The sequence below is a fragment of the Callorhinchus milii genome, unplaced genomic scaffold (genome assembly GCF_018977255.1).
Source record: "Callorhinchus milii isolate IMCB2004 unplaced genomic scaffold, IMCB_Cmil_1.0 Scaffold12, whole genome shotgun sequence".
Lineage (NCBI taxonomy): Eukaryota > Metazoa > Chordata > Chondrichthyes > Chimaeriformes > Callorhinchidae > Callorhinchus > Callorhinchus milii.
This window is the reverse complement of record NW_024704753.1, coordinates 834,788-849,157: the sequence shown is the minus strand read 5'-3', so window position 1 is coordinate 849,157 and position 14,370 is coordinate 834,788. Positions and strand designations below refer to the sequence as shown.

The 14,370-nt window shown below is 49.2% G+C and overlaps 1 protein-coding gene across 1 annotated transcript in view; it reads right to left on the bottom strand.

Annotated features, from left to right (window-relative positions):
- Positions 1-760: 760 nt before the first annotated feature.
- The window catches only part of syn2b (synapsin IIb), a 37,804-nt gene continuing 24,194 nt past the window's right edge, over positions 761-14,370 (bottom strand). Inside the window, 8 exon segments of the mRNA XM_042339581.1 lie at positions 761-934; positions 1,536-2,028; positions 6,758-6,818; positions 7,240-7,386; positions 8,463-8,565; positions 9,595-9,669; positions 10,038-10,180; positions 10,879-10,941. Coding sequence (XP_042195515.1) covers positions 805-934; positions 1,536-2,028; positions 6,758-6,818; positions 7,240-7,386; positions 8,463-8,565; positions 9,595-9,669; positions 10,038-10,180; positions 10,879-10,941 — 1,215 coding nt within the window. The 3' untranslated portion in view covers positions 761-804.

Sequence of the window (14,370 nt, the reverse complement as noted above, 5' to 3'; positions counted from 1 at the left end):
AGAGATCTGCGAGATAGAACTTTCATTCACTCCGGACAGTTGTGTGATATTGGAATGTAATTTTACACTTGGATAAAGACTGATACACACTTTTGTTACCTCTCGGCCGATTTTAAGAGTAAGTAGGATATTATTAGCTACGGCATGAGCACTGCACCAAACACGTACCACACACACACACACACACAAAAACACAGCACAGTCAGCAATACTGCATCATTGGGAGGGAAGTGCACATTGAGCGTGTGATCACTGACATACTTCACCATGGAGTAGTGTTTGGAAAGGAAAGGATAGCGTTTCCCCAGAGCAACTCCACACACAGACACGATGACTACATTGGGTGGGGATGGGGGGGGGGGTGGTGGGGTAAGGGAGGAACCCTTCGTCCCCTGTTGAAACCACTCATTGATCCACACAAGGATCGACTGACTCACCGCTAAACGCGGTCTGTTGATCATTTTTGTTTTTGCTGGAATCCGTTACATTGATCCCGTCACATCAGCACCGACACCCACACCGACAGCTCTGCTCAGCAGGGCACCCACCGCGCGAGGTGTAGCACAAGAATCTACACACACACACGCACACACACACACGGCACAGAACGTCTCCGGTCACCGGAGGTTATCAGCACGTTACTAGCTCGGTTGCGACACTGATACAACACGGGAATATACACGCTTTTTTTTGTGCGTAAGTACGCGCACACACACACACGCACACACCCGAACAACACACACATATACCAATACGTACACACAAACCAACACACACACATACACACACACGCTCCCTTGCTCTCTAGTCGGAGAATAAACTGGCGAAGGACTTGCGCAGCCTCCGGATAGTCTCGGCCTTGGCTTCGTCCTGGTTGGATCGGAAGAACGAAGACTCGGAGATGTTGAACGCGTTGGTCAGAGACTGTGATTTGCTGTGAAGGGAGGGAAGGAAACACACTGTCCAGTCACTGTCAGAGTCGAACCGCGCTTCACACTTCACTGTCGGCAGCTCAGGGTAATTAAGGGACATGGCGAGGAACCCGCAATCGGAAGGGTTAGTTGAGGGACAGATCAGCCATGATCTAATCAAATGGCGGAACAGGCTTGAAGGGCTGAATGGCCTCGTCCTGTTCCTATGTTCCTATGCACAGAATGCTTTCACACACTCTGGCACCCTGCCCAAGGGCCACTATATATCTTCAACCGTGCCTTCGATCACCCTCCTACACCTACCCTTCCCGCCCTCCACCCCTCCTGATCCCAACCACCAGCTTGGGTGCAGAACCCTGACTGTCCAGTGTCTTGGGACGTCCTCCTGACGTGAAAGGCGCCGTGTAAATGCAATTTGTTATGGTTGTATTCACAGCTGGTTGCGGGCCCTCACTGTGTGTGTGACATGGCTTCACAGTCACTACACTTGACAGCATTGACCTGTGAAGATCTTTGGGACATTTCAGGTCGTTCTAGGCGCTGTGTCAAAACGAGAGGATTGTTATATTAAAAGAAACTGAATGAAGCGTAATATGATCTTACTTTAAATGTGGGTGGGGCCGCTGAGGGGGCGGTGGCTGTGAGTTGATTGGAGGCTGGGTCTGGACCTGCTGCTCAGGGGGTCTTCTTAAGGGCTGTCCTTGAGATGCTGGTTGGCCCTGGGGTCCTATTGGTGGTTGGCCATGCGATCCCTTTAGCGGTTGACCTTGGGGTCCTATCATTGGTTGGCCCATGGGTCTTCTTGGCAATTGGCCTTGGGGTCCTATTGGCGGTTGGCTTTGGAGTCCTATTGGCGGTTGGCCTTGAGATGCCTTCTGCAGTTGACCCTGGGGACCTCTCAGCGGTTGGCCCTGTAGTGCCTTGTCTGGTGGGGCTGCTTGGCTAGGTGGTCTTTGCTGCAGTTGCTGCTGCTGCGGTGGTGGGGGGCCTGTGGGTTGCAAGGGCCCTCCTGGACGTGGTCCCTGGGGGCCAGGGCGCTGTTGATGAGCAGGGTCCGGGCCAGATGGACGCGATCCTTGGGGTTGTGTTGGGCCCCCTACGTTCAGCACAAGAAAAACTTCACCAAGTTACACTGACAAGAATTCTCATTAAACTCTGAAACCCAGCACCTGGATGTACAAGTACGTTTCGCCCACAAAATATACAGTCTATTCACTTTACAGTATATCCTGTGAAGCGCTTTGAGGCGTCTCAAAGACGTGATCAGGCGCTATATCAAGGATTATTATTATAATGTCTGTGGCTCCACCTTTGCCAACGATTGCTCTCTAGGGTAGATTTCACCAGGGGCCTGACAGGATCACAGGAGACCATTGTGTGCTCCCCATATATTCCGGGTGCCATGATTTTGTAATTCAGTAATTTTGTAGACCAGTGAATTATGTCCAGTGATTTTGAGGTCCAGGGATTTTGTACACGTTCCTGCAAGGAATAATGCTTTTAATGAATCCAATACAGAGACACAGCACTCTTCATGTAGGATGAACATCTCAAAGTGTTTCTCTAGGGAGCACTGAACCAGGAGAATTTTGGATGTTGACCAAAAACGTAGTTGGGAGTTTTTTTTAATTTTTCGGAGGAATTTTGAAGGGAGGGAGAGAGGGAGGGAATGTGTGTGTGTGTGTGTGTATGGGTGGGGGTGAGTGAAGAGATCGGTGGTGGTGAGGGAGTGCGGAGGTAAAATTAACTCAGCAACAAGAGGAAGGTAGTCTGGGTGTTCAGAACACGCTGTACAGAGATAGTAGGCTAGGTCACTGAGAGCAGCAACAGCCCAAGCCGAGCCAGACAGATAATGAGCTCAATAAGCAGCGTGCCAGATACCGAGAGATAGAACCAGCCATGTCAGGCACACCGGCCTGGCTGGGGTATATATCATGGCTTGTATTTGCTGAGCATTATTTAATGTCCTTCTTGAACCTTTGCTTATTTGACGAAACCAATGCTGGAAACGAGTCACGTTTGGTAACTTGTTGAAAATAGGTTCGCCCACAAAAACACAGTCACTACACCTCACAGTGAATCCTGTGAAGTGCTTTGAGACGTCCTCCTGATGTGAAGGGTGCTGTGGCTGTGTGAGATGTAAGAATTATTAACAGTAAGCGGCCTGGCCCTAATCCCACCCCCGTAACAACGAAACAGAGAGACTTGTGACCATTGGGTCTTGGGTGGGGGGGGTGGGGATGGGAAGATCTAATCATCATCTCTGATACACTTGAGAGACAAGCTGGGTGGGCTGAATGGCCTCCTTCTCTTCCTGTGCCCCCATTCCACATCCCCGCCCCGTCACACACTCCCAAGTGCTGGATTTCATTCCCTTGCCGTTCCTGCCTCACCATCATACCAGACAATTAGACATTTTGCCTTCAAATAAAACAACCAGTTTGTATAAAAAGTCATAGCCGCCTCGCAATGTACATCACTTTTCGACCAGATTTTCAGTGATTAAACGAGACACATTCTGAGTGAGTGGTTCAACAGGGGCTCTCTCTGGGCATCAGATAGGGGGTGTAAGCAGCCTGGGCCGACCGAGCGAGAGAGAGGGAGAGGGTGAGTGTGAGAGCGTGAGAGAGTGTGTAAGAATGAGAGTGTGAGGGAGACACACCTGCTGCAGTAATCAAACGGTCTTTTTCGGGGTCGTTTTGTGCGAATCCGCCAATTTACACACACAGGTGTACGCACATACCCGCACGCACACACGCACACACACACGCACGCGCACACACACACAGGATTGACAGCTTACACGGGAGGGAAGCCCTGGCTGGCTACGACCACACACACGGAATCAGCAGGACGACACACCCCGGGTTCGGGCTCGGCCGTTTTGTGTTTTATTGCACATCAAAGCTGGTCTCCAGCGCCCGGGCTCACTGATGCCAACCCACCGCGGGTCTGTCTGTTCCTAACCGCGGGCAACCGCGGGCGAGGGAGAGAACGACACATTCCCCTCGGTCTCCGCAAACGACCCGAAAACACTTTGTCACCTCAATGGTTAACATTTAATGGTCACATGCTGGCATGCATCCCCTCCCCCCCCCTCCCTCCCCACTCCCAATAAAGTGATTTGAGCAGGAATGTTTATGTCGGGGCTGCGTTACTCACACGACCTCCGAGATTAAAAATATTTAAGGACGTGTATTTTTCTCTCTCTCATTCCTTTTAGCCACAACACCAGACTGTCTATCTGTGGAACACCCCCTCCCCCCCCCCCAGATACAAGGCTGTGAATGTATAATACTCCACACGTGCAGAAGAGAAGCGGGCAGCCCCCAGCCCCCCAAATATCACCAACCCCCCCCCACCCTCTTCTCCCGTTGTAATACACCTCTTCCCCCCCCGGTTGTGCCATCTGCTGTGCACGATTGGCTGCCGCGTTTCATCCACAAAATACACAGTCACTACACTTTACAGTATACAAAAGGGAGACACAGTATACAGTAGATGAAAGGTCATCGACCTGAAACGTTAACCCACTTTCCTCTCTCCATAGATGCTGCCTGACCTGCTGAGTGTAATTGCCACTCCTGTTCAGTGTATTCTGTGAAGCGCTTTGAGACGTCTCAATGACGTGATAAAGCGCTATATCAAATACACGGATTATTATATCTGTCGGCCAGACTGAATCGGCTCTGCATTTCCCCTTTGTGTTTCCGAAGGTGGGGGAGGAAAGGATTCCAACCAAAGGCTGGAATTTAAGAAATAATGTCCACAATTCTGCCCCAAATGACCTCTCAGGTGGAATTTCAGGCCTCGGGAGTTTTATCTGAATCTGGTAATCTTCTCCACCAATATAATAAAATCTGAATTTGATTTAAATATTTTCGACTCTCGAGGGAGAGGGGCACAGCGGAGGGTGGGTGGGGGGGACCCATCAGTGAGTGTTCAGAACAGACATACACATGTAAACACAAAGACACACACATTCACATGCAAACATACACACAGACACACACACATACGTAGACACACACATATGCGGAAATTGACACACACACACAGACATACTCTGGACATACAACATACACATGCAGACATACAGAAACACAGATATTCATACACACAAAAAGACACACAGATACACGCAGGTACACATACAGATATACATGCATACACACACACACACGCGTGCACACACACACAAGTATACACACACACACATGCACACACCCAGATACACACAGACACAAGAAGAGATTTGTGTGCGTATTTTTTGAGCGCACAACTTTCAGGCGAACTCTGAACATTATATAACTCTGGGTTTTTAGTGATTTTAAATAAGGCATCAAATTAAATCAAATTAAATCAAATTAAATTCTGAAGGTCTGAGCCGCTCTGAGTGAGGAATCTTAGTTTGTGATTCAGTCAAATATAATAACCTTGCATTTAGTTCCCGCGGAAACTACAATGGTGGCCAACTGCTGAGAAGGTTTCTCCCACGTCTCAGCCACCACTGTTACCTCTTCAACTCCTCACCGTAACCTTCTCACAGGTAACTGCCACATACCTCATCATCAACCAATACCCTCCACACCTCATCATCAATAACCCTCAACCCAGTAAACTTGTCCAGTTTCTTTTAGGTGCATCTTATATAATTTGCTCCACGTGCTCATCATCACCCTGTCATTAAAAGCATCCCTTCACTTCTCTTGTGCTCTTGTCAGGTTGTGACAGTTTCTGCTTATATTTTCTACACAGCAGAGAAACACAACCAAATATCTAAACCCTCCATCTCCTTAAACTCCTCCAATCAGGTTCGCTTGATTGTCTCTCCACAAAAACTCCCATTCCCTGCCCCAACGCTTCCCAGACCCAAACGCACGGGGATAAAGCGCTCCGAGACAGAGCCCCACTTGAAGGTCGATATATAAATGCAAGTTGTTGTTGTTGTTGGCCTCACTCACCAAAACGCTGGTAAAAAGCTGCCGATAAAGACGAGGGCTGCAGTACTGCGGCTGAGCCGCAGGTGTCGCCCTAGGATTGCTCTCACACCCGGGGGGGGTGGGTGGGGGGGGATTCGGGGAGTGAGCAGGGTCGGGGGAAGGGGGGTGGGGATGGGGGTGGGGGGGATTCTCTCGTAGGAACAAGACACAAAACAAACGAGCGGTTCAGACACTACGGGCCGAATGGCCTCCTTCTGTGCTGAAAATGTCCGTGTTAATTGTCCAGCGCTTTGGGACGTCCGCCTGACGTGAACGGTGCTACATCGGTGTCATGTTGTTGTTGTTGTTGTGTCTGGAGTGACTGAGGGATGGATTAAAATGAAGCCGGTTAACCGAATAAATAAAATGAAACGCAAGGAATTGATGAAGTTGGGCTGAATTAACCCACAAATAACATCATTCTCGGTGTTAACCACCCCCACCACCCCCACCCCACTGTCTCTCTCTCTCTCTCTCTCTCTCTGTATCTGATTCCCTCCCACAGTTGTGTCCGCTCCTGCACATCACTGCGGTTCCCCAAAATGCGGTCACCAAACAAAAAAATATACAGTAACAACACAGCGAGCGAAGCAAAGGATAGGCACCCACACACTTACACACATACACACACACACAGTGACAGAGAAAGCAGCACAGCTTTGACACTGCATTAGAAAAGAACAGTCCAGGTCAGCACTCACACATTGCACAGAGAACATTTGTCTTTTTCCTCAACATCGCTTAAAAAGCACCATCCTGTGTCCTGTAATATGCATTAAGAAGCCTGTACTTGTTTGGGCCCTACAGCAACACCATTACAGTCCAGAATATACTGCAAACAACCTTGTGGTGGAGGACGCTGGGCAGGGAGCGAGCCCACTTGTGTCTCCTTCAAACCTCCGCTCTGCAAAGCAAACCCACAAACAGGCAATAAAGCTCAGTCTCGCACTTCGACAACAACAACTTGCATTTACACAGCACCCCTCGCGTAGGGTAGAGTCCCGAGCGCTTGACAGTGGTTGAGCACGACACCGAACTGGGGGGAGGGGTTAGGTGGGAGGTGACCATAGGCACGGTCGAAGAGGAAGGTCTTCAGGCGCGATCTGGAGATGGGGAGGGAATGGGCAAAATATATAGAGGAGTAGAGGAAGTGTTCTAGTTTCGCGGTGTAGTGACTGAAAGTGCGGCCACCCATGTTGGAACAGAGGGTCAAGCATTTACCTGGGGTCACCAGGGGTTATTTACCTGGATTGTCAGGCACGGGGGTGGGGGGGGGTGGGGGCAGGGTATTTACCTGGGTTGCCGAGGGAGGGTGGGTTATATACCTGGGGTTGCCGGGTGGCAGTGGGTTTCTGAGGCGATGGGATTGATGTCTTCGCCATTTGGTTCATTTTGCCGACGACCATCGCAGTGATGAGCTCCCGGTCCTCCGCCTGGTGCTCGCCGATGAGCGGCATGGTGCAGTCCATCACCTGCGGGAGGTCACAGGCAAGAGGCGTCAGGAGCCTGCTCAGGACAGAGACCGGGAAGTATCTCTTATGTATACATATACACACTGGGACAGTGAGGGAGGCCAGGGCACCAGCAGCCCAGGGCAGCCATGATACAACGGCAACTCACACACCAGGAGCTGGGTGGTTCGCATCTCGGTCTGTGCTGAGTTCACTGGTCTCCGCCAGGGATACATTGTTCACCGAGGATTAGGGAGGGGGAAAAGCAGCCAAGGTTACTGCTCCTGGTCCCTCTACAGTGCCCTCTATCGGTTGTGTGTGTGTGTGTGAGTGTAGCAGCCGCTGGGGAGTGGTCAGATGCCACTCTGGCGCCCTCTACAGGCAAATGATACTCACTGCAAGGCTCACACATGGACGATGGGGAGCGGGTACCAGAGGTCTCCCATCCTCCACGATACCACATCCCAGGATACAGAGATAGACAGTCAGAGAGAGCGAGAGAGAGAGAGAGAGACACACACAGAGATAGAATGAGACAGAGTAAGCGAGAGATAGAGAGAACGATACAGCGAGAGAGAGAGAGAGAGAGAGAGAGAGATAAAGTGAAATACAGAGCAAGAGAGAGAGAGAAAGTGAGAGAGAAGTGCTCTCTCTGCCCGGGATGACTGTGGTGACAGCACGGTGTGAAGTTTGCTGACTGGGACCCGCTGATGGTGTTGAGGTTACAGGGACGGACGGGGGATTAGTTCTGGCCCCCCCCGTGGCTGCCTCTTGTCACGGTCTCCGCGCTCCACTATTTCACCTCCACGATTCAGCCCCGTGTTGCCACGACAACGGTTCTACAAAGCTGTAATCCTGGCTGTGAAGTCTCAGGGTTTGTATTGTACAGACATAAGCAAGCTCCAGGATTTCCTGTCATTTGCATTGTGTCTGCATCCTGTAATCATGGGGCCGCTCTGGGCTACAAAACCAGTCACTACACTTGGCAGGAATCACCTGTGATGCACTTTAATGCCATTTCGCTCCGTCACTCAGAGAATCAACTGTCTTATCAGTCCCAGGTGCCTGCGCTGGTGCCTGTGTAATCGGTCCCTTACCTCAATGATGTAATCCTTGCCATCCTTGCCATGAACAGCATTCACGGCACAAATGTCCAGCCCGCCGAAGATTTCCGAACACTTGTCAACCCAAAGCTTGTACCTGTCAGACAGGAGAAGCAGGTGTAGTGCGCGTTGCTCCTCTTTGAGGCACTTTGGAGCTTCGCGCACCCACACAGCGCCCGGCGCCACGGCCAGCACGCAATTCCGGAAAGTTCTCGAATCCGATTTGTCATTGTTGCTCAAGAAGAAAATGATTCGCAAATTCAGGCTGAATTGAAGAATCTGCCACGATTCTGTGTTATCTGACGTGTGTAAAGATGCTCAGGCTAAGGCCAGGGAGAATTTCTGAGCCTCTAGCTTCCAGACAGCAGGAAAGAGCCAGGGCTCGGGAAATGAGAGGATCAGGGAATGACATGGAGCCCCTGGGAAAACCAATGGCATTGAGTGTGTGAGAGAGCCAATGACATTGAGTATCCAAGAGAGCCAATGACATTGAGCGTCTCCAGCGAATGGTTCAGAGTCAGGTCCATTGGATGAAAACCAGCCACATTTCACAAACATCTGGTAATTGATGTTAATCTGAGTTTATTATTCCGTTAAGGGGCAATTTACTTGATCCAATTTTAATTGGGAGAAAGATAATGACCACGACTTCCTCCTGCTGGGCCATATGTCAACCGCTGAGCAGAAGGCAAGAGATATTCAGGACCGTTTTGTTGCTCATATAAGTCAGAGTGTGTGAGAGGCTGTTCTCTGGGGAGGCTGTTCTTGGTGACTTTGCTTCTCAGCTCACAGCCAGGGTTATATCTGCAGCACGCTAACTGCCACAGACCCAATGTGGAGAGTGTTTCACTCAAAGGCCAGTGAGGAAAGGTTTGCAAACTTTTTGTTAGGTTGCAGGCAGCAAATATCAGCATTTATTGCCCATCCTGAGCAGCTTTGAGAAGGTGGTGGTGGGACCTTCTCTTTAAACCTCTGCAGTCCTTGTTGCGATGGTGTTCGCTCCCTCATTGGAGCTCTCTACTCGAACCCCATTCCCTGCTCTCTCTCTCCCCATCGTGTCTGCGCTGGGGCTCGCTCCCCCACTGGAGCTCTCTACTCTAACTCACTCATGGATGCTCTTGCTCACCTGTCGGTCATGGCAATCTGTTCCAGCATGGCAGATCCAGTGTTTGTCTTCCAGTTTCCGGAGATTGAGGTTCTCCTAGAAATGAGAATCGAGATACATACAGTGATGGTTTCACAAACAGCCAACAAAGCAATGGTTTTGTCTTTCAGTGACAGGCTGCCAATGCTCTTTCTAAATTTGATTGGTTGATTGATTGACTCTTGTGCTAACACAACGTATAGAAAAACAGTTGCTGTAGGTGAGTTTGGAAGGGAAGGGGTTGGAGGTGGGGGAATCAAAGCAATTTACACAAGGAGATGTGTGGAATTAGGTGACACCACACAACACACTGTAAAAACATCAGTCACACTCGGGTTAGCAATGATGGGAATCACGATTCCCAAGGACCCAAATCCCACTAGCGAGCGGGATGGACATTATTAATAATAATAATATTTACTCACATGTACGCCTTGTAATTACTTCCTATTTTTTGAATCCTTATATCGTATTTGGAGTCTATGAAAGGTTCAGCTGTAGCGTAGGTGTTAGCCAGAGCCACCACGCTGGCTATGTCCTGAAAATCATAGTGATTTTCCACTTTCACCTTGACATCATCCAATGTGTTGTAGCACAGAGAAGAACAGACCAGAGAGAGAGAAGGGGGTGGGGGAAGTGAGGGAGAAGAAAGAGAAGAGAAGCAGATAAAGAGCAGGTTCTGAAACGTTCACGTAACACCGTGATCACTGAGCACTTCACGATATGTCCTGCATTTCACAAGCCCAGAATCCTGCCACCTCCTGCCTCAATCTCAATGCTGAGGAATCTGAGCAGAGTTTGGGGAAAACTACTACATTTGATGAAAACTACTACCTTTGGATTTGACTAAATCTGGAAGAATCTTCTTGAAAAAGACCACGGTGGGGGAAAAAAAAACGGCTCACAAACCAAAAACAAATTTGAGATGTTTACTAAACTCTCGGCCATCTTAGATTTTAAGACATAAGAACATAAGAAATACTAGACAAAAAAAAAGACCAAGGTCCATCTAGATCACCTTCCTGGCAGTCGTATGCGCATTTGTCCCTTAGCCTTAAGATGATGGTCTTAAGACCAAGACCATGGGATACTTCGAGGCTCATGTTTTTCACACCACAGTCCGTCCTGTACACTCAGAATCACGTAGGTACACATGGAATCACATATGTACACATGGAATCAAACACTGAATTATACTAGGGCAGCGAGGGTTGACCTGTGAAGCGGAGACAGGTGTGTGTTCCCTGGTGAGGAGGGTCTGCTTACCTTTCCCATTCCCGCGTGAGCGTGTCCGATCTTCACCACCACCGGGAACGTCGGCAAGCTCAGCTACAAAAGCACAAAAAATTCCAGTCGGTCTTTACCTGAGACTCCTCTCTCATCACAGCTGCTTCCACATACACATCATTGCAATCTGAATGTGCTAGAAAGGCTACCAGCTTTGACACTCCCTCTCCCCCCACTTTGTTGAGGACAAAATTGGATGTTATTTATCGTGGGTTTGGCAATAAAGGGACCTGCTGCACTCCCACTAACAGAGACAGACAGAACATTTATTGGAAGAGACAGGAGATTAATGGGTTGTCAGGGGTATAATTTGCGATGTTACTCCCACTGAAGTAGAGAGCTCTAGTGGGGGAGCGAGCACCAGCACAGACACGATGGGGGGGGGAGGAGAGAGAGAGCAGAGAATGGGGTTAGAGTAGAGAGCTCCAGTGGGGGAGCGAGCCCCAGCACAGACACGGTGGGCTGAGTGGCCTGTAAATCACTCTCACTCTTTAAATCACGTCCTGTGAAACATGGGATGCAGCCCTCTGCAATAAAGACAGCACTGTTCACTTTAATCATTCCCAGTCACGGGAAAAGTCAGGCTGACAAGGTGCAGACTGGCAGAGCTGGGCCACTGTAATGAGCATGAAAATTTAAGGTAATTCAAAGTGTTCCACTTGCTAACGCATTAGTCCCATTTTACACATCTGTACATCACTGCCGGCTGCCACCTTCAGAGGTTAAACTGTCCAAATTGGGTAGCAGTAATGAGACGCTTATCCTCATGGTAACAGAGTGCATTCCGTAGCAGTGCTGACATCAGTCACTTGTCTTAGGAAAATTGTCCCCAAATATGGAAATGTTTTTCTTTAATGGTTCGAGTACGAATAGCTAAATAAAGAGAAGCTGGAGCAGAGGCACCTGTCCAGGGTAACCGAGGAATGGGCAGAAAATGCCAGTCTCGCCCACGTATAATAACGCTGATAATAATAATAAAGCTTGTTGCTTCATGCAGTGCTGTAGCCTGACGAAACGTCTCAAAGCAAGTGCTTCGCAGAGTTTATCTGTGAACTGTAGTGACTGGTGAACACAGCAGCCTATTTGTGCATGGCAATGCCACAAACAGCCATGAAGCCCACAAAATACACAGTCACTTCACTTTACAGGATATTCTGCGAAGCGCTTTGAGACGTCTCAACCACATGATAAAGCGTTGTATCAAATGCGAGGATTATTATTATTATAAGTGAATGACTGGTGTGGGGAAAGGGGGGAAACAAAGGGATGCTTGTTAAAATGGTGAGTTTAACCAGGGAACGGACAGGCGAGTGAATTCATTGTGGGGCCAACAATTGATTGAAGCTGAAACAAGGGAGATCAATTGCCACGGATTGTTATTGGCAGAAACAGAAAAAAAACTCATATTAAAGCAGTTCACTCACTGGAGAACATCCAGCGTCTGACAACCAGTTTATTGGAAACAGCCTTGAGCTGACCATTCATTTCCTCGGCTCAGAATTTACCGAGTGATATGTTTACCAAATACCGCGTGGAGTTGAAGGGAAATGAACTTATTCAGTGAGTGATCTCCCTGTGGGTGAGGAACAGGAACCTGGAGATGAGGTGTTTAGCTCCGAGGTCAAGCTAGGATCAAGAATCCTCGAGGGCGTCAGAGGCAATGTTGCTCTTTAAAAGTCTCACAAGAGGAACCTCATCAAATGCCTTCTGACATCCAAGTAAAGTGCACGCACTGGTGGCTAATCTTAATACTTCATGAAAGAGCCGGGGCGAGACACAGACAGGGAGAGCGAGACGGGGTGAGAGATAGGGCTGAAACTTGAGGTATTTCCCAACAGATTCCTTATGATAAATAACAATAATAATAATCCTCACATCTGATACAGCGCCTTTCACGTCAGGAAGATGTCTGAAAAGCACGTCATAGGATTTACTGTGATTTGTGGGTGAACGGCGGCAGCCAATTTGCGCACAGCGACATCCCACAAACAGCCACGAAGTTAGTGACCGATTTTATTTGGGGGAATTGTCAGCCAATAAGGCCAAGGAGAGAGAAATTCCCTTCTCTTACAGATAATTACTTTACTTTTTTTAAAATGGAAGAAATGTAAAAGGTGCAAAAACATATATTTTGACCTAACGTTCTGTTTGGTTTGTGCAATTCACAAGCAGCAGATATTTCACTTCCGTTTTTTTTTAAAAAAACTAAAAGCTAACAAGTTTAATATTGATCAACAACAACAACAACAACAAGATTCCATTTATAGAGCGCCTTTCATGTCGGGAGGACGTCCCAAAGCGCTGGACGGTTGGGTCGGGACCCGAGCATTGGGGGGGAATGGTCAGGGTGAGGGGAGGGAAGGGAGGGAGCGAGGAGGGGGGGAATGGTCAGGGTGAGGGGAGGGAAGGGAGGGGGCGAGGATGGGGTAGAGAGTCGAGAGGGGAGCTGAAGGCTGAAGGTCAAAGAGAAAGGTCTTGAGACCGGCCTTGAAGGAGGAAAGGGAGGAAGCGGCGAAGGCACTGGGGATGGAGTTCCAGAGCCTCGGGGCTGAGAGGCTGAAGGCCACCGATGGTCGGGCGGTTGGGGCGGGGGATGTGGAGCAGACCGGAGCCAGAGGAACAGAGGGTATGGGCGGGTAAGTAGTGATCAGTGTGACTGATTTCACTATTTATTTCCCTCAATCCCGCCACCTCGCCCACTTTCAAAACCCGCCTAAAGACCTTCCTTTTCGATCGTGCTTATGGTCACCTCCCCGCCTCCCCCACCCCCTCTCCCCCCGGGCTCGGGGTCAGACTCCGCCACTGTCCAGCGCTGTAAAGGGCGCTGTGTAAATGCAAGTTGTTGTGGTTAAACATTCATTTTTAATAAACAAACCCTCACATCTCCTTTGGCCCTGACACAGAGGCGCTGTGTGTGTGTGTGTGTGAGTCTGTGTTTAATATTTCACATTGAATGTGACAAATTGCCAGACTGCTGTTTCCAGATATCCTCAGTGATGAGGAACAGCGGGAATTAACAGCGTAAAATCGACCTGAAGTGATTAGTTGGTGTGGGCTTTGGCAATGCGTAACGGTGGGATTGTCACACAACTGCTCAAAGCAACGAGAATGGCTGGAGGCGCAGTGTGAAGGCGGAGCGACACAGAGGAGAGGATAGACCTTATATATACTGTCCATGACAGCAATGTGAGAGAGCTACCAGCCACACACACACAGAGACACAGAGAGAGAGACACAGAGAGAGACAGACACAGAGACACACAGAGACACAGAGAGAGACACACACAGAGAGAGAGAGACACAGAGACACAGAGAGAGAGACACACAGAGAGAGACAGACACAGAGACACAGAGACACACAGAGACACAGAGAGAGAGACACACAGAGAGAGACAGACACAGAGACACACAGAGAGAGACAAACACACAGAGACACACAGAGAGAGAATCACAGAGACAGAGACACACAGA